The sequence below is a fragment of the Poecilia reticulata genome, chromosome 19, assembly GCF_904066995.2.
Source record: "Poecilia reticulata chromosome 19, P_reticulata-male-v2, whole genome shotgun sequence".
Taxonomy (NCBI): Eukaryota; Metazoa; Chordata; class Actinopteri; order Cyprinodontiformes; family Poeciliidae; genus Poecilia; species Poecilia reticulata.
In genome coordinates this window covers 15,294,187-15,318,188 of record NC_088848.1, presented here as the reverse complement: position 1 = coordinate 15,318,188, position 24,002 = coordinate 15,294,187, and the positions used below count along the sequence as shown (strand labels likewise).

The 24,002-nt window shown below is 39.0% G+C and overlaps 3 protein-coding genes across 4 annotated transcripts; 1 reads left to right on the top strand and 2 right to left on the bottom strand.

Annotated features, from left to right (window-relative positions):
• Nucleotides 1-610: 610 nt before the first annotated feature.
• msl1b (MSL complex subunit 1b) lies at nt 611-6,138 on the bottom strand. 2 transcript variants are annotated; one of them, XM_008437445.2, is made up of 9 exons: nt 6,008-6,138; nt 4,814-5,477; nt 4,524-4,723; nt 4,075-4,436; nt 3,899-3,960; nt 3,733-3,800; nt 2,692-2,816; nt 2,500-2,572; nt 611-2,074 (listed from the first exon to the last, which is right to left on the bottom strand). In XM_008437445.2, exons 2-9 carry the CDS (start codon nt 5,414-5,416, stop codon nt 1,984-1,986), a joined length of 1,584 nt encoding a protein of 527 aa, XP_008435667.2. In that variant the 5' UTR covers nt 5,417-5,477; nt 6,008-6,138; the 3' UTR covers nt 611-1,983. The 2 variants fall into 2 exon arrangements, with proteins under 2 accessions (XP_008435667.2, XP_008435668.2); XM_008437446.2 differs by having other exon boundaries at nt 4,117-4,436; nt 6,008-6,137.
• A 1,064-nt stretch (nt 6,139-7,202) lies between these two features.
• On the top strand, nt 7,203-12,165 carry snf8 (SNF8 subunit of ESCRT-II). Its single transcript, XM_008437444.2, has 8 exons — nt 7,203-7,441; nt 7,979-8,029; nt 8,133-8,271; nt 8,380-8,484; nt 9,318-9,390; nt 9,473-9,614; nt 10,165-10,239; nt 11,038-12,165. The coding sequence occupies exons 1-8, from the start codon at nt 7,388-7,390 to the stop codon at nt 11,173-11,175; spliced, it is 777 nt and encodes a 258-aa protein (XP_008435666.1). The 5' UTR covers nt 7,203-7,387; the 3' UTR covers nt 11,176-12,165.
• Nucleotides 12,166-22,625, bottom strand: calcoco2 (calcium binding and coiled-coil domain 2). Its single transcript, XM_008437443.2, has 15 exons — nt 22,527-22,625; nt 21,880-22,066; nt 21,210-21,306; nt 19,605-19,765; nt 18,887-19,012; nt 18,665-18,790; nt 18,483-18,581; nt 18,296-18,393; nt 17,897-17,966; nt 17,375-17,542; nt 17,080-17,268; nt 16,431-16,547; nt 16,182-16,356; nt 15,027-15,055; nt 12,166-13,916 (listed from the first exon to the last, which is right to left on the bottom strand). Exons 2-15 carry the CDS (start codon nt 22,051-22,053, stop codon nt 13,752-13,754), a joined length of 1,794 nt encoding a protein of 597 aa, XP_008435665.1. The 5' UTR covers nt 22,054-22,066; nt 22,527-22,625; the 3' UTR covers nt 12,166-13,751.
• Nucleotides 22,626-24,002: the final 1,377 nt, after the last annotated feature.

Here is a 24,002-nt window from a genome sequence, read left to right as displayed (position 1 = left end):
GCTTTTTTTGGTTGTAGAGTATATTTTCCTTTTAACAGGGCATTCAGCATTCAAACATAGCTGGAACTATCACCTTCTACGTATCTTTATAACCTTCATTTAGGCACGGAAGACTTGAATTTGTGCTTTTTTGTTAGATGACGACTTCCTTCAGATGTAGACAAAGAGTCATAGCCTGCCAGATAAGCCTGTGGAAAATAAACGGCATCAAAGCAGCATTGCTTAGATGACAGATTAACCACTCCCTACCTTTGGTGTGATGTGTGCATAATAATGAGAAAGATGTAGGATAAGTGGACAAATGTGGCTGCTAGAAAACTACAGAAATAATGACAAAAAAAATGGGAAGAAAAACCACAAAGAATGAATAAATGAAGGATGGATGGAAAAATAATGAAGACAAAGCACTAGAAAGGAAGAAGGAATGTGGCAGAAGGAACCAAAAACTTCATCAGAACCAATTTAAACGGGACACAATAGGCGTCTCATTTTAAACCTTAATCCCGAGGGTTAAAGGTCAGGCAGGAAGAGATCGAAAGATGTACAATTTGTATCCACTTATGGGCAGGAATGGATCATGAAATGCTACACACATTGAAAAAGACAAATGTGTGTCATAGACATTGATTTTATTCCAAAAAAATTATTTTCAAAACTGTCAATTTGTCAACATACAATCATAGAACAATATTGAATGTACTGAACACTTCCAACATTAAATAATAAAAAAATAACAGCCATGTTTTATGTACATTTGTTTCTGAAAGCTATGTACAGTGACAAGAAAAAAAACAACAAAACAAAACATTTTGTATTTCCAAACTGCGCAGACCGCAGAACAGGTCGAGCGAACGCCTGCAGAGATCCATCGCCGTGATTGTGAGGAGCTCAGAGAGGAAAGCGGGCAGAGCGCGTTGAGAAGCGTACAGGTCGCTAGAACTACAGCAGAAAGCTTTTTTAGTCATCTAAAACATCTCCGAACTCAGGAGAGCAACGCATACACATCACCTGCCTAATGTTTGCTGAACGCGAGCTTGTCTTAAGGTTTGGGAATAGAAAAAAAGAAGAAGAAAGAAATCACCTGTAAAGCGGAAGCTGTGAAAGCAGAAAAAAAAAAACCTCTGCTTTTCCATCGTCATGCTTCCGAAAATAACTAATATGTTTAGTAGTTTTAGTAACCCAATGAGAAGTAAAGATTCTCCCATCTTGGGCTGAAGCCATGCTACCATCTTGTTTTTGCGACAGGTAAACAGTCCATGCAGCTCACATGAAAAATGAACAAAACAGAGAACAGATTCCTAAGTTTAAAGCCAAGTGCGTCTATTTCCTCACCTCCGTTTACGTGAACGAACCTCTCAGCTGGACGATCTGTTTCCGTGCACTGAACTGGCTCAAGTACTGATATTATTTTTTATATATGTAGTCATGCTTGTTCAAAACTCCCATATCACAGTTAACATTGACAAAATCTTATTAAATTTGTGTGCAAACAATAAGAGCAACACAATACAATCGAATTTTTTATTTTTTTTTCCCACGTAGGCATGGAGAAAAGCTACTCACAGCAAGAATTATGTGGCTGTATTGCTTGTAATACAGAGTTTAAGCTCCTCTTTGCGTGACTAAATATTTCGCCCCAACATGCTGAAGATGAGGCGTCTCATCCTGCCAGAACAATATGCATCAGAACTGATTGAAACGCCAACTTTGAGTGATGAAAACTGATTTCTAACGGCACGGCTTGAACAAAAAACATGCTCTGAACTCTTGGATGAACAATCGAGTTGACTGTAATCTTGCCTCGTTTTTTTTTTCTTCCCCCCAGTTTTCCACAGGAGAGAAAACCAGTCTGTGGTTTCAAGCCCCACAGACTGAAAACAACAGCAAGTTGCACACACCGACTAACTGACTGCCCCGCCCTGAACTGTAGGCCGTTTTAAAACTCAGTCATGGAGCCACTCTGCCGTTGTCGCGGTCCGGCGTTCACTTCCGACAGGTTCGGTGAGGCGTGTGTTTCTTGGGCACCTCGATGCGGCATCGGCTTCGCTCGTCCAGCCACGGCAACTCGAAGTTCCTGGAGGGAAAAATGTATTCGAATAACTGTCAATCCAACGGCTCGACATGTGAGAGTAGCTTTTTGTTGTTAAACCATTTGGCATTTCTTGTTCAGGTAAAAGGAAATCAGTTAAAGTAATTAACTTTATGAAAAACAGGTGATTAACCAGTATTTCACACAGGAATAAATACAACTTGGTGACTTCATAATTTAGGATTTCAACATTCATCCACTGAGTGAATATCTCCCCAAGTTCTGAATGTTTCAAACCTTTTAAACCAGGAAGAAATAATTTTCTCATACTATAAAATCTGTTTGCTTACTGTTGGTTACATTAAAAAAAACAAAAAAAAACTCCCATCTGATCCAAGCTTTTTAACATATCTCTTAAACAGATGTACAGTCAAAGTGACAGAAAGAAAAACCAAAACCTGCAGACTTACTGCTGGGAGAGTTTGGGCAGCGGCCGACCAAATGCAACCACAGGCAAAAACGGAGTGATCACTATAGCTTCAACTGGAAGAGAGAGAAGAATTACAATTAATATTTTAAATTAATTCAAAAACTTTCCCTGCAGTACCCAAGTTCTTTTTTTTTTTTTCCCCAAAACTACATAATAAACCCTGCAGTAGTACCGTCTTCGGTTTCGGGGTAGAAGGACGACAGCTCGGGCTCGGTCTCCTGGACGGTCTTCTTCCTGTTCATGCGCTGCTGCAGACGCTGGAACACGCGCTGCTCTCTGATTCGCTGGATGTCCCATCTGAAAACATTAAAGAGAAAAATTCAACATGCAAACTGCAGGAGGACAAGTTAAAAAACAAAACAAACGAACAAAAAAAAAAAACATGAGATACCAGGAACACTAAGCAACTGGTTCGTCAGTGTATATAACAAGTGTTAATTGAATTTTTGTGATCATTTTCCTAAGCTAAATTCTTGAAGAAATAAATACAGAAATAAAAATAACTGAATTTAGTGTTAAATATTTTCAGAATTCCTGGAGGAAGGTTAAACACAACTTATTATTTCCTGGTTTCTAGAGATGGAGTGACCTGAACACACAAAAGGTCACATTTGTGACGCAGCTGGATTTTAAAAAGTAAACGTATTTAAAAAGAAAATTTGAACCAAACAGCCATCTGCTGATTCGCCACACTGACCACTGAAACATCGACCCCTTAGTTACATGTTTACAACACAAAACACATCCATGCATGATTTTCTCAAGTTTTTCAAACAGATTGAGATTTGCTGGCTGAATTTCTTATTTTTTAATATAAAAATCAGGGTTGCAGGATATTTAATGTGTGTGCTGGCAATATTGCTGGATATTGTAATGGGAGTATTAATTGCTACAATAATTCATTTAAAATGAATTATGACTGTAAAATTCTACCTAAAAGTGTTATCAGGTAAAAAACAACAACACCAGTTTGTAGCGACGGCAAATCCAAGTGTAGTCAAGGTGTCAGGATAGTTTTTTTTTATGCATATTGCAATAATTAATCATTTGCAATATGTTGGGTTGCAGTTTTAGTTCAATTTGATTTCTGAACATCCACTTTATTTGAAAAAAAAAAAAAACATTCTCTTTTTGCATAACTTAGTGTTAACTCCACTACTCTGCCTTGGTTAAACTCTAAACACCAAACTGCATTATAAGTCTATTGCTGTACCTTTTCCTCCTCTTCTCGTCCAGCTCCAGCTTCGCATGGCGTTTCAGAAACGTGCCGTCGTCCAGCGGCTTGAAGTGAACACAAGTTCAGACATTTCCATTAGAACCTGAAATGCTTCCGGACGGTTTAAAAAAATTGGTTCCTTTTTTTTTTAAATTTTCCTCACCTCTGGGATATTACAGGCATCCTCCTCCAAAGGCTCTATGTGGTTTTCCCTCCAAGAAGGAACTGACCGGTGGAAGGGTAGTAAAAAAAGAAAAGGGAAGGAAGTTATTCATAGACGGTGAATTCAGCAGAGTGGATTGCTAAAGTGATTGAAGTTGGGATTTAGGTTAGGCTTACAAACAATCAGCATATCATGTACTACATGAGGAGTCCACTCACTGGCCACCTCTTCCTCCTTTTTAGGGGAAGTCTCACGCAGAGGGGACAGAGGAGGTTGGTTCCAGCAACACAGATACATCTCTGTGGTTGACATGAAGGGCAGATCCTCCATCTGGCAGCTCAGCTCGGGCTCATCTTTGCAGATGAGCAAAGCGTCCCTTTCTGCGCCGGACCTGGCTGGGACAGACTTCTCCGGGGTTTCCTTACTGCGCAGCTCTCTTTGGTTGGGAGAGCCGGGCTCCGTCTCAGACTTCTGGGGGCTGAGCTTTGCACTTTTACCCCGGGATTTCTGAACCTTTGCATCTCCGAAGCAAGTTTTCCTGTGTGCGCAACGGACCAGCAAATTTTTTTAAACATCCAACCCAGGTGTTAATGACATGAGCAGCGTCTGCTGCTGCTTATTTTACCTTTTTTGACCTTTGCCTCCCCGGCTGAACGGGAGGGGAGTGGCCGCGTTGGGCTGTGGACTCTCTTCTATGTCCAGATCCCACATGTCTTCTTTGTCGGGGGTCCACGGCTCCAGGGGCTGGAAAAGGCGCTTATCGCGCGGCGTGTCCTTCCTCGTGAGCTGGAGGCGACGCTCCATGCGCTCAATGCGTGCGAGCAACTGCATAGAAAAATTTAAAAGAAAACATATAACTTAAAAGAACAAAGCGGTTCAAAATGAAAAAAATTAAATTAAATAAATTAAACACACTGTCTCTTTATCGGCCTTGAGCTCATCGATCTCCTTGTCCTTGGATTGCAGCTGTTGCTGCTGCTGTTCAATGAGGTCCAGCTGCAGGAGGAGAATCTGTCGGAGGCAGTTCGCCTGTGCATGCGGACTTGCAGGGGTCTTCCTGATGTTCCTCCACTTTCCTTCGGAGGACAGTTCAATAGAAGCGGTGCCCAGAACTCCGGGAACAACCCCTTTTGTGCTATCCTCAGCACCGGCATCCTTTGGAGTATTGTTCACTGCCATCTGAGGATTATCCATGTTGTCAACAGAGAGGGGTTTACCTTTCACCGGGGTTCCCTCACCCCCCATTGGTCTGACAGGGGACGTTATCCCCAGCGGTTTGTCTCCCTGAACCGTTTCTGGAGCTGTGGCAGCTAGGGCAACTTTGCTTGTCATGAAACTCTGATCTAAGTCCTTAGATCTGCTTGGGATCTCCCCTCGTTGCACTTTCTGAACATCTATAGCAAAGTCGCAGGGCTCGTTCTTGATGCTCACGGGACCCACGCTGTTTACTCCAAAGTCTTCCGTGTCAGCCTTACGTTTGAAACACGGTTGTGGAAATTGTTTGGATCTCAGAGTCATGGCGATCACGGCCACTTCTCATCCTGCAGCCCCACACCGACTTCCCATCTGGACGCAACAGCTGCAAAAAAAGAAACGCACGCAAATTCAGAAGTCAAGATACAGCTGTTTGTCAACTAGACGGCCTGCTTTATGAAAGTCGGGAGGGAAACACATACATATTACAAGAAAATCTCCAGCTAAAGAATAGTGACAGATTAAAAAGTGCATCCTTTAAAAAAAAATCTCTTCCCGGATTTCAAATTCACGCTTAGTTGTGTTACGTCTGCGATACAGTAAGTCCGAAACAAAATATTTAGCTTTGAAGGAATGTAACCTTCCATTTCTGTAGTAGGGCAGACATTTTAAAACAAGGGCTTCCAACAAGGACTCGGGAGTGGCTCTGTAGGACACAGGCAGCAGCAGCCAAGCTCCTCCATTTTGGTTCTCATGAAAAACAATAACAGCCAGCTAGCTGGCTAATGTTAGCCGGCTGCTTTTACAGAACAAATTGTGTCTGCGGGGCAAACAGCGTGTTATGACTAAGTTGTAGCAGACAACATTAACCCAGAGCCGCTTTTATTAACATGTTCTGGTGGGTTTCAAGCTTACCTCGACCAAAACTCGAGTGAGACTTCAGAGTGTCTTCATGTTCCCTCCTCAAGACTTGTTTTAAAACGCTGCCTACAGCGCATGCGTAAAGTGTTTGATGGCCATTTCTTGTTTCGGAGGTTTAATTCAGAAAAGGCACCACCAGGGGGCAGTAGCACTCTCCCCACTAAATGCTGCATTATTAAAGCTATGACGCAATGCTGTTACATATGGAGAACCAAAACTCCATAGTTACACAATGTTTCTTTCCTTTTACGTTGTCAGTCAGAGACTGTTACTTTGAATCTCAAAATTATGACATTGAATCTGACAAATATGACATGGAATTGACAATTATTGCCTTTTTGTCTCATAAATTTGACTTTGAAACTAAAACAATGACTGTACCTCACAATACCGACTTTAAAACTCGTTATGATTGAAAAATTTAGATTCAAATTTGATTTAGTGGTTGATCATTTTTATTTTGATTATCATTATTATAACTTTGACTCAAAATTATGATTATTACATTCTATAATTTTGGAGTGTAATTTATAATTTGAACTGACTTTCTTCATAATTCTGAGTTTTAATCTCAGTATTCTCAATTGTCTCTCAATGACTTCAAAATTCAACATTATTTTATTCCATCCATCCATCCATCCATCCATCCATCCATCCATCCATCCAACCATCCATCCATCCATTTATTGCATAATCTCTCACACAAACATTGCAGGGTTGCAGAATTACTAGGATTTATAACATTTAAACGATGCCTTATTGGTATCATATTTATGACTTTGAGTCCCATCATCATCATGACTTTAAATCTAAAACCCCAAATTTTCTGATTGAATATTTTAAAAATATTATGATGACGTCTGATTATTGTACATATATGTACAAATCTAATTTTACCCCACACGCCCAACCCCCAAAACATAAATAAATGAAATAAGAATAAGTATATGTCTTCTGCTTTTGCTTTTTTGTCACACAAAATTCTTTCAGGATATCTATCAAATTGTAAAAGCAGACAAAGTTAACGGGAGTACATGGTTTGAAAAAATAATGACTAAATTTATTAAGAAAATGACAGACCTGCAATAAATAAATAAATCAATAAATAAATCAATAAATAAATAAATAAATAAATACATTTAAAAAAAGACATGTTCACAAAATTTCGTTAGTAGAGTTACGTACTTCCGGTAGCGGCTCGCCAGGCCAGCGGAAGTGAAAGTAACAAGTTTCCGGTGGAGCTTCACTCTATGGTCTACAGTTAGACTTTCGTTATTGTTTACTATGAAATAAAACATATCTGCACGGTTCGTGTGGTGAAATTAACCGACGTTCGGGTCGTTATATAGAATATTTGGTCCAAATCTTGACAAAATGCATCGCAGAGGTGTTGGTGCTGGGGCGATAGCTAAAAAGAAGCTAGCAGAGGTAAGTTTACAGCTGTTTCTAAAGGATTTACGTCGCTATTTCAACGTCTCTGCAACTTTATAGTGACTTCAAAGTCTGGTTTTAAAAGACAATGAAAAGTCTTGAATAGTGCTTTGTTTTAATATAGTTTGATCAATTGAATCCAATATATACAGGTGAATGTAACAACTTTTCAAAAGTGATCTAAAACAACTAAAATTTTGAAGTGAAATATGTAAATCATCAGCTGTGATGCCGAAATGTCATCATAAAGACAGTGATTTAAGGTTACAAAATGTTTTGTGGAGTTAAAAGGTTACATTTTTTAGCTCTCATATGCCGAGGAAATAGAAGTTCATTTAAATCAAAGATCTGTCTAACATTGTGATCAAAGCTAAAGAGAACCCTGGGTATTCATTATTCACTTATAGATTGTGATTGTATGTTTCATAGATGATTCCCTCATCTATGAAACATACCTGCTCTTTTACATAAATGTTTATACTTCTAAAATTTCCAGTGCTTTGTATGCCTACTCTGTTTGTTACTTTTCTTTAGGCCAAATACAAAGAAAGAGGAACTGTACTTGCAGAGGACCAGATAGTTCAGGTGAGCTTGTGTGCGAGTCTGCCTTGTTTGTGTTGATGCATACATTTACCACACAGTAGTATCACCTTATTCGCTGAGTCTGTGTCTTTTGTTTATGGGCCAGATGTCAAAACAGTTGGAAACGTTCAAATCCAACCTGGAGGAGTTTGCCAGCAAGCACAAACAAGAGATCCGTAAGAGCTCCCAGTTCAGGGTCCAGTTTCAGGAGATGTGTGCCACCATTGGCGTTGACCCGCTAGCTTGTAAGAAAAATACTGATTCTTTTTTGTTTTTTTTTGCACGTTTTCCTCACTTTCCTTTCAAATAAGCCTCAACTGACACTTTGAAACGTCTCCTTTGTTTCCCCACAGCTGGTAAAGGCTTTTGGTCTGAGATGCTCGGTGTGGGAGATTTCTACTACGAGCTTGGCGTACAGATCATCGAAGTGTGTCTCGCCCTGAAACACAGAAACGGAGGTTTGAGTTTTTTTTGTTTTTTTTTTAAAAGATGATTAGTTCTCAATGTTTTTACCAGAGCTCCAAAGTTACAACTCTTTCTCCAAGTGTCAACTCAGTCCTTAACATTATAGCTACCTCCAGACAGCTACAGTAAGTTTTCATAATTCATGGCCTTTGAACTTTTACTACAACTTCAAATGATTATGTCACAATAACCAATTAATCAAGTAACCACATGATAAATTAAAATGAGCTTGAAAATTTCCACTTTGATGATTAATATTTCTGAAAGGGCAATATTATTTACAAATAAACCATAATCTATTTTAGTTATGCATTTGGTTGCAAGTGTTTTGTTTTTTTATTCTGTTTTGTTTATTGTTTTTGGTTGTTGTGTTTTATTTTGGACAATTAAAATATCTTGCAATTCCAGTGTTAAGTGCTCTTTACAAGAGTGAAGTTTATTGGTCGCAAACGGCAAAACTGCATTGTTATGTTACTGTCAATATTACACTTGAAAATGGTCTAAAAAATGTATAATTTATCAAAATAATTACCGGGACAATTGATTTATTTGTTATCGTGAATTTCGTCAACAGGGACAGTAAAGCTAGTCATACTGGTGGGAAGATGGATGAAGTTAATGCGGGACAAACATAAAAACGAAAGACCTAACCAGAAATCCCAGTCGAATATTTATACGTTCGAGATTCTAACGGAACGAGCTCTGAAAAAGTTCCCAGCGTGTGAACACTCTTGCTTTGTGCTGCCTTGGCTTATTAAAACGAGCTTGTCGAGTGAAAACGTCTCGCACACATTCTTATCCTCTGCGGTGTTTGCGTGTGTTTCAGGACTCATTACTCTGGACGAGCTCCACCAGAGGGTGCTGAAGGGTCGGGGTAAATATGCTCAGGACGTGAGCCAGTAAGTTCCTCAACGGGTCAAATTGCGTTCGATCCGATCCGCATCACGTCTCAGTGATCCATGTTGAACTCGTCCTCCACAGAGACGACTTGGTCAGAGCCATAAAGAAACTGAAGGTGATGGGAAACGGTTTTGGGATGATTCCTGTTGGCGGTTCTTACCTGGTCCAGTCAGTCCCAGCAGAACTGAACATGGATCACACTGTCGTTTTACAGCTTGCAGAGGTAACACAAAGAGTCAAGACCAATTTGGGGAGATTTTGTGAGCATTCATTAAGATGATGACGGTTTCTGACAAATCACCCAGCAGAGTCTGATGCTCTTACACATCCTTGTTTTAAAGAACTAGGTGTAACTATGCCCTACACTTGTGATTCTCTTTCATGATTAAAAATCATAATGAGGAAGTTCACTTCATGTGAGCTTGAGACACTCTTAGAGGCATCTAAAACCAATAAGTTCAATAAGTTTGAAATCTGGCTAACCTGTTAATGTTATGCACCACTTCGATGAAAGATTGTAAATTCAGAAAGGTCCAGGGACAAAGTGAGGCTGAGGCATTGCAAGCTATTTTGGATGTTATGCTCTGCATATCAGTATCTCATTACCAGAGGTGAGGCTTAAAGCTTAGGTGGACCAGTAAATCACAAAAAAAGATCTGCTTCCTTGATTTCCTGTTTGAAAAATGTGGTTTTTTTGAGTTTTTTATTACAAAACCGAAGCTTGTGTCTGTTTGCTGCAGTGTGAAGTAATTAGTTTCTTTCTCGGTTTGTAGAAAAAAGGATACGTCACTGTAAGCGAGATCAAAGGCAGCCTGAAATGGGAGAAGGAACGGGCGAGTCACGTGCTGGTGAGTTTATCCAACAGTCTGCTTAAGCAACCAGGTCAAATGTAACATTTTAGCATTAATAAATTGGCGATTCCCACTAACTTTTGTTTTTCTGCCATGCATGTTTTGCAAGTTTGTTATTATTAGATTGCAAAATGTGAATAAGTATTTTACCTTTGCTAATCACCAAATTCTGGATATGCCATTTGGTAAAGTCTTCAAAATTTATATATTTGCCTGGGACTTTAGTAGATCCTTATCTGACTCTTATGCTAAAAAGGTTTTTATTTTCTTACCTAATGAAGGGCTCCAAAAGTCTGTATTTTGTTTTGTTTTACCAGAAAATCCTCTTTAGATTTAAATTTCTTTTACAAGGTTGTCCTTGCCAAAAAAACAAAAACTGAGGTAGTAAAGTCACAAAAAGTGTAAAACACTAAAGATGATAAAAAGCTTTAAAATTCAAAAAAAAATTTAACAATGTTTTTTTTTTTTACTTTATAAGGATTCTTCATTTCAACATTCTTACATTTTGTTGCTATTTTTTTATTGATGTTTTTTGTTGTTACTCATGGTATTTTCATGTGTCATCTGGTAGAAAGACTCCTGAGACTTTTTGTCCTGATCAATACAAATGGAGACAGGAAATGTAACGACTTACACAGCAAACAGACCCCCCCCTCCCTCAAACTATGTACCAGGGCTGAAATGTAGCAATAAAACGTCTTCAGGGTTGAACACAAGTTACCTAAATAAACACGGAGCCCCCTGCCGGACCTCCGCCTTCTCATATTCTGCATGTCTGGCTCCTCGTATTTCCAGGATCATCTGCTGAAAGAAGGCTTGGCCTGGCTGGACTCTCAAGCAGCCGGGGAGGCTCAGTACTGGCTGCCAGCGCTCTTCTCCGAGCTGACCTCTCGTGATGTCACGCCCGAGGAGGCCAATCAGATGACGCCTTAAGGAGATTTGTGGGTGGATTGTTATATTGTGACTGGTGGAGGTGTTCACTGGTTCACTGATGTGCTGCCAGAAAGGGCGGGTTCTCCGCCTGGAGCTAACGGACAGACAGACGGACGTCACGTCAAGCATCGGACTCGAAAAGGCGACAGTTTTTCCCTTTCATGGATACAGAAGTATTCACACACCTTGAACCTTCTCATATTTGTGACATTACAGTCGGTGTATTTTATAGGAACTCTACATGAAGGGGAAGAAAGATTGCACATGCTTTTTTTTTTTTTTTTTTTTTTTACAAATAAAAATCTAAAAAATGTGCTGTGTTTAGTATTTAGCCCCCCTGGCTCGACACTAAGAGCTGTAATTACACCTGCAGCTCTGAGGAGAATGAGATTTTTGCCAGTTTTCTTGCCTCAGGCTTTGTCGGATGGGACGGAGGGCATCTCTGAAAAACAATTTCAAAATCCTAGTTTCAGCATTCTCAATTGGATTGATTTCTGGACTTTAACTGGGCCGTTCTAGTACATGAATACGCTTCCATCTGAACCAGGAAAGAGCCATTGTTGTAATGCAAGACTTGCCTACAGCTGCAAAACCTACATCTGTCTTTAATGCGTTAATGAAACATGAAGAAATAATTAAATTTAAATAAATAATGCACACCATCTCCAGTAAAATGACTTGTATGACTGTGGTCATTTACTTAGCTCCATCCTTTTTCCCCCATTAACCTGCTCTCTCCCCATAGCATGATGCTGCCACCACCACGTTTCACTTTCTGGGTGTTCAGAAAGCTTTGACATGATGTGGAAAAGTTCAAGGGAAGAAGTGTGATTACTTTTTCGTCACGTGATTGAATGGGAAATTCAGCGTAATCTTGGTGGAGGGTTGTTTTTTTTTATGACTGGAGAATTTCTCTGTGTGCTAAACATGTAAATGTTAAAAATTTCTTGCATAAAAAAAATCTTTTAAAGAAAAAAGCTTTACACCAGATTTGTTGTACGAGCTTTTATTATGCAGCAAAACCAGCAGAAAGTATTTCCAGTGATGCACACTTCTCGTCGGTTACGCTCATTCTCACCCAGGATACGCTTGAAATTAATCAGATAATATTAAATGCGCTCTGATCTCAGTATGGCAGACCAGGATTTATGTTACAATGTGAAAGGTGCAAAGCTTTGGTGAATATAATAACCTTTAAATGCTGTTTAAACCCTAATCGTTTGCTGTAACTGCCCCGCTCCCAAAGAGTCCCACAGGTTATTCAGCGTGAAACCTTTTAAGGCTTTTTAAAAAAAAAAGATTTTTGATTGGTTGGATTTTCTAAATTGTATTTTTTGTGTAAGAGAAAGCTCAAACAAAAGCACTTGAGGTTCTCAATGGCTGCTGAATAACGACAATCATACTAACTGATACATTTCAGTGATAATTAAGACCAAACAAAGAAAATTTGGTCAAATTCTCTAAATTTCAGAAACCCAACTCATTTTTAGTCACTTCCAACAACTAAACAAGTTTTTATGCTGATTGTAATTATTGAACGCAATGTGTTCATTTTATGGATGTTTACTGAATATTTCCAATCACTTTTTACATAAAAGAAAACAGTACAATGATATCAACTAATATAACAAGCTAATTTACTTGATGATTTTGAAATCTAACAGATTTTGTTCATTTTTAAAACGAGTAGAACAAAATACAGTTATCACATAGTTGGTTTGATTTTGATTTTTTTTTTTTACTGCTTTGACATCCTGTTTTATGGGACTGTTGTACATTGCTGGCAATGACTTCAAAACAAAACAGTAAGTTACTATAAAAATAAAAACAAGAATTAAGCCTTAGATCTCAATAGGTTGATAAAATACAAGAAAAGCTTTGGATTTAGTCTTTTTTTTTTTCAAATATTATATCAGAACGCCCAAACACAAAATAACAATCCACCTCTGTCCTGCATACACAGCCTGCTCAGTGTTCGTCTGTAAATATGGAACATGGATGATTAATAATGCCACATTGAAAGATTTAATAAACAGATATTGATGAGAACAGTTAAGCTCTCAGAAGGACTAATTTGCCACTTACACAGATAAGTGACGGGTAAGTCAATGAATCAACTGAGCATCTACACATCAGGCAGTTGCTGAAGGATCCAACAGCCCAGACTTTCTGCTGATCAAACTTAAATCTGACCAATCCTGCTGGGTTATCATTTTGGTTTTCAATCATTTCAGTCATTAACAGTCATTCATCTATGATTAGAAATTAATTATTCTATCCCGATATTTACTATTATTATTTATAAGGGATTTTCTTCGTGTTTATTATACGCAATACAGTTTTTTCATTGAATTTAATCACTTGGAAAAAATAAGCAGAAATAAATGGGATATGATTTCAAGATGTTTAGCTCTCCGTACGTGGACGTGACGGCTCATCATTCTAGCAGGTTTCAGGTCTCGACTAAAATGACTAGCTTATACTAATGTCAGTTTTTTGTTTTTTCCTTTCTCCCTCTCTTTTTTTTCTTTTTTGTTAACCAACGAGACCCATCCGACACGACGACGCGGCTCTTCTCACAGCTCGTGGCCGTAGACGTGGTCTTCGAATATGGACTGCTCCATGCCGTCGCAGATCATCGTGCAGAACGGACACACCCGGTGGCTCTGCTCATGCTGCTCCAGCTCCAGCTCGGTTATGCCGGGGAAGCTCTCTCGGCAGTGACGACACACCAGCGCCGGCTGCCAGAAACGGGGCGTCACGAGAAAGAGAGAGAGGTAAGGGAAGAAGGAAAGGGATTATGATTTAAGTCCGCTTTAAAAATAAACAGTCAACAGACGCTCATGTGGACGTCCTGGGATCATGTGTGCAGAGGGATGTTTTCCCCATTTATGTGTTTTGGTAGGTGCGCGGGATGGCATTGAGCTTTCCTACGCCGATGAGTTCAAATGTTTGTTTGATATGTAATAAGGTGTCGTCTAAGACATTTGTATGTTATCACTTATTAATGAAACAGTCAAATGATTTTATTCTACTTCCAAAAACATTCAGCATTTCTTTTGGAACGGGAGGAGTGTTTCAGAAATATGAATGCTACTTTTTAAATGTGTGCCGTTTTCTCCCTCTTGTTCAGGTCTAAATTGTGCCCGTTATAATAAAATGATTTCTCTGCTTCCAAGCAGATGTACTTTCTTGTAATCTTTTAAAAAATGCATTGAAGGTCTCAGTGCTTTCTGGGCTCCATTTTGTCCCTTATTCGTGGTTCAGTACCTGGTCATTTTAGGTGACATATTTTCCATGTTGGTCTCCTAACCCTGACCTAATCACTCCGACATAAAAGCGCCTAAGCTCAAAGGATGAATCATTATTGTGAGAACACACACAAAAAAAAAAAAAATCAAAGAACCAAAATTAAATATGCAATTTTAGGGACTTTACTTCCAGCAGCTTTTCACAAAGACACAATTTGTTGCATTTCTTTGGTTAACTTAGTGCAAAATTGGATACAAACTTAATGACCAAGAAAGTAGAAACTGTATCTCTGTTCCTAACCTGCATTAATCAGATGTCGCTACTAAAGAGTCCAAAGCAAACAAATGACATCTGGAACATGAAAACGTAGACAAATACTAAAATATGCCCGCAGCACACTGGTATAAATGTTCTTGGATGTATTTATGCAACTAAACTCACGTGTAACTTTATAGAGAGAACTTTACAGTAAAGACCCAACTAGTACAAATCGACAGATTATCAGCTCCTGATCGGTTATTGTAAGTATTTTAACTGCATAGAACGTGTTTGTTTCACAAGTTGATCTGTTTTGTGCTGAAGAAAATTACGTTACTCACCTCCTCGACTGGTTCGACCACCAAGCTATCTGTAAAAGAAAAGGAATAAAGTCATTTTGTGAAAAACAAAATGAGATGTTTGACATTTTTAAAGACCGTAAAAAGTGATATGATCAATAAGGAAGTGAATTGCAGTAAACTGTGTCTCACCAGCTGACTCAGTACGCCGAGCGTAAACACAACACCGACCTCTCAGGCTTGTTTGTAAAAACTTTTGAAAACCGTGCATCATTTTCCCTCTACTCCATCATCGTGCACTACTTTGTCTTGGTTTGTTAAACAGAATCCCAATAAAACACGTTCAATATGAATCCTTTTGCAACACATAACAGATAATACTGACTGATGCCATTTATTGGTATTGTGAAAGTCTTTTCGATTATCAATCTAGTGGAAATGATGTATTGTGTCAAAAAAAAAAACTTTGTTTGGCAGAGAGCTTAGAGATTCATTAATGCTGCACTGGCAAACACAACAAATATGACGTGTTGCGTTTTATGCGTGACCCTGCCAGGCTGTACTCAGATAACAAGAGGCCTCCAGGATAAAGTAAAAGGACCAAGTTCAAACCGCTGCACAGACCAACGACATGCTACATCATGCTCCATGAGATGAAAGCAGCAGGTGAAATAGTGGGATTTAGCTGGCAGGTAGAAGGTGCATACAGAGCTAAGTTTGTCTAAATTTTGAGATGTGCAAAATAGAAAATCATTTGTGTTTGAGTTTTATTTATGCACTGAGCTCCGACCTATAATGGCATGGGGATTACTGGATTTTCAGTAATGAAGAGAGAGAGAGAGAGAGAGAGACAGCCTTGTGCCTTTCCTTTATTTGACCATAAATGTTTTACTGACTGCGTTTTAAATTTCTCTGGAAAGCATATTGATTCAATATTCAATTGAAAGTTGTTTTTTTTAAAGCTCCTAATAAGAACTGTACAAAATTAAAACCAGCAGGTCAATGACCAGAAATGTAGTAATATCATTTTGCTAAAGGACTGAGCGTCATGACAAGTAAACCATTTCTGAAAAAGAAAAAAAAAAAAAAAACATCTGAAAATCTTTTCAACCAAATACTTGTTTTGTGATTTGAGCAAGCTGTCAGAACAGCAGACAACCGCCCCTGGTTCTGCCTGACCACGCGTCCGTCCCTCACCTATGGTGTGGTATACGTGGTCCTGCTGACCCAGGACGTCCTGCTGGTTACTGCTGGCAAGAGTGTCGCTGCCTGCTACGATGGGGTCTGGCTGCATGTAGGGCGTCTCTTCAACCACAGGTGAGGTAATGTTTGAGTAATGTGAGCGAAGCCTCTCGATCTCACCTTTGAGAGTCTGAAAGAATGAAGACGGTTCAGATTTCTGAAACCATGTAGGAGATTTAGAGCCGATTTGTTTTCTACATGTACCTGGACTTCTCTGCTGAGCTCATCTCTCTCTTGTTTGATCAGCCTTATCTCCTGTGCCATGTCATCAATGGCGATGTTCTTATCTGCGAGCATTGCAGTCATCTCCTTGATTTGCATCTGAGAATATACAGAAGGAGAATGACCGTCATCATACAACGAAAAAACACAATGAACATTATTCTGTCAACAGCTGTTAATTTCATTTAATACATAAGAAAGCAATCAGATCAGAAAATCAGATACAAAACCATAAATCCATTTTATAATCTTAATAAAGTTTTGATTAAAATAACACTTTAGTTATATTAGAAAATACTCTGAATATTTCATTTCTTACTCAGAAAATGTTTCCCCTCAGAGTTAGTTTCTAGAGCAGTAAATTAGTTCCATCTTGGCTTCTTTTTTGTAGTTTTTTTTATTTTTATTAAGTCATTAAGAAATAGACCTTAGTGTGGATAATGATAAAATTAAACCCTCACTACATAAATCATCAGTTCTCAGTGGATTTAACTCTGAAGTATAATTATCCAAGACAGACACAGTTGCTTCTCTAAATGTGTGATGAAATTAGTGCAAAAATAATTCCCTTTTCAGATGGCTAAAGGTAAGCAGCATCTTTTTCTTTGAAATGTAATTAACCCAGATTCACCTCATATTTGCTGCTTTGGCGTTGCTCCATCTCACAGTTTCTGGCCAAACTCGTCAGCTGCTCCTTGACGTCCTGCAGCTCGTTTTCTGTGATCTCGCACTGCCTGGTGACGGCCCTCGTCTCCTCCCTCTCGGCCTGCAGCTTCGCCTGCGCATCCTGCAGCTGCTTGGAGAGGGCCTGACAGTGCGCCTGAAGAGGACGATTCATTAAGCCTCGTCACATTTACCTGAAATCTGTTCAGCGGTATTCTGAAGAGGGATTCAGTTTCCTTGTTTAAAAAAAAAAAAAAAAGTACCGTGAGGTCGTCCTTTGGAGCCCTCTGCAGTAAATCTTGCTGTGAAAGCCTCCTGTTCAGTTCCTGGTTCTCCCTTCTCACTTCGTCCATGTTGCCTTTGACACTTTGCAGATTCTGCAGTTCTAGAGCGATCCGATCCTTCTCTTTGGTGGTGCTCTGAAGATCAACCTGGTAATGAGGAAGCACACGTTTCACGACGATCGATAGATGTTTCGGTGACCTCCGGTTAGCCTCGCCTAAGACGCATTTTAAACCCTCAACAAGGCTAAAACTTCTGAAAAAAGAAAATTTAAAAATTACATTTTGCTTCCAGCTAATCCCTTCTGAACTTTTTCGGACATTATTTCCAGGTTCAGGTGCCCATATTGGTTAAACTGGTCCCAAATATCCTCACTTTGTTAAAAAAATATGTCCTCATTCACACTCGCCTCTGCTCTACAGAATCAGAGTTTGCAGTGGGAATAAGTCTGTCATTATTTAAATGTAATGAGAAAGAGACAAACAGAACAACTGTAGGTTTACCTGCAGAAGCTCAGAGCGGTCCAATGTGTTTGACAACTCCCGGTCTGCTTCTCTGAGTTTAGCTTTCAGCCTGAAACACACAAAACAGAGTTTTACGGAAAAGCATGAATAGTTTTGCCAATCAGTTTGGTCACATGACTAACCAGGTTTTCAATCTGGGGATGCTAATATTCTAATTATGGGCAGCTATCAATAATAAGGATAATTCACAGAACAGTTACAGTACATTTCATACTACAATTTAATTATTAAGTTAAATTATATCCTGAAGGCAGTTGGTTGAAATGCACTTTTTTTTTTGGGTTAACAGAGTTAATGGGGCAAAATATAAAATATCCACCCAACATTTAAAATAAATTTTCTTTTTCCAGAAGAAAAAACAGAAAGTGAAAACATTACTTGGCAATCTCATCACTTTGTGCATCCAGCTTCCCTTTCAGCTCCTCGCGCTCCTCTCTCATCTGATTGATCTTCATCACTGCTCGATCATATTTCTCCTTGAGAAATAATGTGGATACAAATGAGCGTAGGAAGAGGCTGGCGTACGTTGTAGTTTAATAATGAGATTGAAGTGAAGCCATGTTACCTCGTTACTTCTAGATGACAAAGAGTTCAGCTTTTCCTGCTCTGTGGAGTTTTGTTTCTGGATCTCCAGCCGCTTGGTCTTTTCGATCACCATCTCCTCCTAACAAGTAGCAGCAGTAGCATCAAATTTAGCTTTTCGTCCTGACAGTTCAGCTTAAGTTTCACCACGAACTGATGACGAACCTTCAAGTGGTCGTTCTCCTTCATCTGCAGCTGCAGTGTGTGCTTGAGTTTTTCATTGTGCTCCTTCGCCTGATCAATTTCTTTGGTCAGTTTAGCCATTTCTGCCTCTCTCTGGTCGTTCTGCTCCTGAACAAATCAAACCGTCAACTTATCAAAGTTCGCTTTAAAGTTTAATGACCCTCCGTGTTGCACAATGAGCAAAGGAACCGTGACGGGGTTTACCTTGGAGCTGCTGATATCCTTCTGATCCTTCAGCAAAGCGCTTTTCAAGGTTTCGTTTTCTGCTCTCATCAGATCCAGCTGCTTCTGCAGCTCGGCTTTCTCACGTTGACTCTGTTCAACTTGCTCCTGTGGTTAAATACAAGTTGCAGAAATCAACAAGCCTGAATGTACACATCACCAATTAGGTTGAAGTCCAATTATAAAGAGGTAAAGCGGAAATAACAGTCATGTTGTATCATGAGGAATGTCTGTTTTATATGTGTTAAATTGGCTCTTTATTCACTTTGTGAACAAGAAAACTTTGAATGAGCTTCAGATAAAACGAAGACCACTTGATTCAAACCACTTTAAAAAGATTAATAAAATACAACATAGTGGGAACTACAATTACCATGGGTGACATATACATGCTCACTTCCTTATAAATCATGTTTATTTACATAAATCCCAGCCAGTACAACTTTATGGAAATGACCAAACGGCAGTGTGAATGCAGAACCTTCACCTTCAATTCAGTTTATTGTAGATGATCTCTTAGCATTTGGAAAGTTTGAGTCGCTCTTATCGCAACTGTAGGGAAAGTCACTTCACTTCCCTGAGAATTAAATCGGAAAATTAAAACGATTTTTTAAGTGTGCCGTCCAGTTTTGGTTATTTCCAGCAGTTACGAAAGTTAAGTTTACATACCTAAATCTATGTACATATTTGCATACGGTACCTGAGTCGTGATAACCAGCAGGTCGTCATCTGCGATGCTCTCTGCGTTTTGCTCTGATGTATTTCTGAAACAGAAAGGAGTGCTGGCTCCTCGGACCTGACCGCTGTTGTCAATGTAGCAGAACTGGTAGAACTCGATCTCGTCTTTAGGCAGGTAGTACTCTGGCCGGAAAGCGAAAGAGCAAACTGGATGAACTCTGACGCCAAATTGTGACCTTGTTACTTTTGTACATAGTTGTTTAGAGAGTAAAAACGTTAAAAACACTTTAAAAATTAGCAACAAATTGTAAATAAACAGATGGCTGAACATCAAAATTGATCAGACGTCTCAGACAATATATGCTAAGAAAACTGTTGTAGAGTTTTGCAAATTGTAGATAAGAGTTTTTATTAGAAAAATCTCCAATTGTCAACTATAGAACACAAAATATTGAGTTGTTCAATCGTTTATCACAACCCAAAGAGGAGTTCTGCATGCAAGTGGTGCTGCGCCGTAGCTTTAATTGGTTGTCTTCTAGTTGGAAGATTGGGCCATAAATCCAACTCTATTGCATTTTTCCTGGGCCCTTAAGGAGGAACTGGGATGGGCATAAATTTCACAAATTTAAAAAGTGATTTTTTTTTTCCCATCCATCCTGTCCATGAATGTAATGAACAGAATCAGTGACAGCCTTGGCGGAGTCCAACTCTCACCGGAAACGAGCCCGACTTACTGCCAGCAATGCGGACCAGACTCTGACACCGGTCATACAGAGACCTGACAGCCCGTATCAAAGGGCCCGGTACCCCATACTCCCGGAGAACCCCCCACAAGGTCCCCCTGGGGACAAGGTCGAACGCCTTCTCCAAGTCCACAAAACGCATGTAGACTGGTTGGGCGAACTCCTATTCACCCTCCAGGACCCTGCTGAGGGTGTAGAGCTGGTCTAGTGTTCCACGACCAGGACGAAAACCACACTGCTCTTCCTGAGTCCGAGGTTCGACTATCCGACAGACCCTCCTCTCCAGGGCCCCTGAATAGACCTTACCCTGTAATTGGAGCACACCCTCCGGTCCCCCTTTTTGAATTTTTTTTTTCAATAAAAAGAAAACTTTTTTCTTTGCTTTGCTGCAGATACCACTACCACTTGGTTGCAAAATTGCAGTATAGTTTTCCAAACTATAATGCTTTTTCTAGGCAAAGGTGCCAAGTGCAGCACATCAATTACCAAAAGAAAAAAAAACAACAAAAAAAACAAAACACCTCTTATTCTAGTTTTACTCAGAAAATTATAGGGGAGTCTGAGCTAAATCCTCACCACTTTACCAAAATTATTTGGGACATCTTAACAAAAAAATATCTGAATATTGCAATTGTTACTTCATTAGTAAATTCTAAATATTTGACATTTTTCACCGTATTATGAGCTCTATGTTTAAAGTAAATCTCTCCCAGACGAAAATCCACTGGATGAAAAACAGGATTAAACAGGATCCGACTTCATGCTACACAGTTCTTTGCAAAGACAGATTCCAAGATAATTTTTGCTCACAAAGTGTATGACACACAACGAGGAGTGTACATGACAAACAGGAAGCAAGGTCTTTCGGAGAAAGTGAAACTTACCTTTAAATACAGCTTGTCTCATCTCTGTCTGTTGAGCATCATGGACTGGCTCCACCCACACAAATGTGTGATAGTCCTTCGTTGAGGTCCACCCCACCTGATCAAAAACACAAAACACAGTTAAGATACTATCCAGTGGTGGGTTTTTTTTCTCACTAGCAATAAAACAAAAAAATACTGACAAAGTATAAATTTTTACTTCAGGATTTTACAAAACACCTTAAGGGGGGGGGGAAAACAACAACTAATTATTCTTTCTGTGTTTTGGGGTTGATGACATCACAACAGGCTAAAGTGTAGCATGACTAAACATGGAGGATGAGCAACTCTGACTGATTTTTTTTTTTAAAGGTTTCGTCAGCTCCTTGATTTCACAGTTGTCAGACGGGAAAGTGGGTTGTGAGAGAGGGGGAGGACATAGGGCAAAGGTCATTGAGGCCTCCTTATCTTTACGTGATGTCACCAGAGCCCTGTGTGTATGGAGGCCTACTTAATACAAAGGTAGACGTGGAACAAAATGGCACACTAACTAGAAAAAAACTCACCATGACAAGTTGCTGTAAAAGTAATAATCTACGTCTTACGTGAGTTTGACTTAAAAAGGAGAAAAATCTGGCTGGTAGCTCTAATTTATTATGACTATAAACAAAAAGTAAGTGAGGCAGCCCACCTTGAAGATGCCCACCCAGTCTCTGGGATTTGGCTGGAAGGCAGCATTGAGAGTAAAGCGGCAGGTGATGGGGCTGGAAGGCGGGTATGAGTACGGGATATCGATGAAGACCACCTGAGAGAAGGTGTGAGCCGGGGGGTCAGTCACTGCTGCTGCCTCTGGGAGGGTCTCCATGCTGACCTACCGTCTTGCAACGAAACACACGACATCCCATGAGCTTGATTGCGGTAAACAGTGAGCACAGATCAGCTTAGTTTAACGTCAGAAAGCAGCTCCCTTGTGTTGCCAGCCTACATTCTTCCTGGCATTGTTTATACGCCTTCATGCGCATTTAGAATTTTGCTTTCGGTTGTTACAAAACCGCTTACTCATATCTTTATGATTAACGAATCACTTTACAACAAACATAAGCAACCAGTTTTAATGTACTCAAGTCGTTTTTAATTACGTTTAACACGCTAAAAGAATTATATAAAAACGACAGAAAAAAAAAAACTTCTTAAAACCGAAACCAAAACAGTATTTCAGAGTGTACCGCAAATACAGGTTGTTAAAACTGGCAAAAAAAAAAGATGTTCTAAGCGTTAGTTCGTTCAAAAAAACCAGTGAGTTATAAGAAAACTTTAAGATAAAATCATAAAACTTACATTTGTTGTCAGTTGACGCAGTCCTGAGATTCCCCGTCTGTTTCTCTTGAGACCCAGTGAATGAGGTGTTCAAGTACACCTCGGATCTTTGTACTGCCACTGCATGTAAAAAAAAAAAAAAAAAAAAATTAGGACACACTGCCCACGTTAAAAAAACAAAATCGAAAATGTTATTTAACCTAACATATAAACTATTTATATTATTTTAAAAATGGTATTTCACAATAAATTATAAGTATTCACATTGATACTGTAAACCGTTGCAGCTTCTTGGCTTTAAAAAATGCAGGGGGGCTACTTTAGAAAAAAAAAAACATTTCTAGCTGAAACAAAAACAAAACAAATCACAACAACATACCGTAAACAGATACAGCTATGTAACTGGTCGCCTAACTCTACACTTAACATATTTATATTCCTTATTTACGATTGTAACAAGACCCGATCCCTTTATTTCAGATTGTTACGAATACATCAGCCCACGACTGTTTCATTCAAACACGCTAGGTGGAGCCAAACTCCTCTTTGTTGCAGAAACAATAAAGCAGCTAAATAAAAATAAAAATCACATCTCGAGGACGTATTTATATGTTGATGGATTGGTTTTTTTCTTTCTTTTTTGTTGTTAAACAAATGTATTGTAGAGTAAAGCGGCATAATCTTATTTTAGCTTTTGGCTTTGCTGATGCAGTTGTTTGACAAAGTTTATATTGTTTGGGGAGATTTTGTCTGATACGACATAGTTCTGGAGTGAAAGAAAATATGATCTTTCATCAGTTGACGTCTAATCAGAAGTCTACTGATTAGAAACTGGAGGCCACAATTGTGTAAACTGATCTAAATATCAACCTTTCTGTTTTGTGAAGCATTGTCAAGAAGAGGTATCATTTCCTTTCACTTCACAATTTTGTTTTTGTGGTGTCTCTATCATACAGATTACCAATGAAATAAACTAAAGTTTGTGGCTGCATCATGAAACAATGATAAAACGTTCAAGAGATCTAAGCAATTGTGAAAGCACATATATCCATTGCTGTTCTTTGAGAATGGTACATTTATTTGAATAATAATGGTGATGATCCTCAAAATGAAAATATGAAGAACTAATTTTCAAGACAATCCTACATGTTGCCTTGATGCCAGACTTATAACTGAAAATATGTAATTATTCTCCAGATAAGTCACTATTTCCTAAAATAATGCACAAATAAGGCACTTCCAAGAATGCAGTAAAAACCTGCTATGCATTTAATTTTTTTTTATAATACTAAAGCTATAATAAAAACTACATTTATGACAGCTATGACATTTAATTTTAAAATAAGAATGATCACAAAATGGAGAGACAGTGTCTCTGTAGTGTTTCAGGTTTACCTCTCTGAGATAGTTTATACTATTATTAAATTTGATTGTATTTTACAAACTATCACAATTCTAATTTTTCTGTTTTAGCCAGCATTACCCGTTGCAATACAG

Coding starts and splice junctions, on each gene's coding strand:
- msl1b (XM_008437445.2), bottom strand. CDS start 5,416: ATGACTCTGAGATCCAAACAATTTCCACAACCGTGTTTCAAACGTAAG. Junction 3,961..4,074: donor ACATGATATGCTGATTGTTT/GTAAGCCTAACC, acceptor TCCACCGGTCAG/TTCCTTCTTGGAGGGAAAAC. Junction 2,573..2,691: donor CTACCCCGAAACCGAAGACG/GTACTACTGCAG, acceptor TCTCTCTTCCAG/TTGAAGCTATAGTGATCACT.
- snf8 (XM_008437444.2), top strand. CDS start 7,388: ATGCATCGCAGAGGTGTTGGTGCTGGGGCGATAGCTAAAAAGAAGCTA. Junction 8,272..8,379: donor TGGCGTTGACCCGCTAGCTT/GTAAGAAAAATA, acceptor GTTTCCCCACAG/CTGGTAAAGGCTTTTGGTCT. Junction 10,240..11,037: donor AACGGGCGAGTCACGTGCTG/GTGAGTTTATCC, acceptor TCGTATTTCCAG/GATCATCTGCTGAAAGAAGG.
- calcoco2 (XM_008437443.2), bottom strand. CDS start 22,053: ATGGAGACCCTCCCAGAGGCAGCAGCAGTGACTGACCCCCCGGCTCAC. Junction 19,013..19,604: donor TGCTGGTTATCACGACTCAG/GTACCGTATGCA, acceptor ATTTAACCACAG/GAGCAAGTTGAACAGAGTCA. Junction 18,582..18,664: donor AGGAGAACGACCACTTGAAG/GTTCGTCATCAG, acceptor GCTACTTGTTAG/GAGGAGATGGTGATCGAAAA.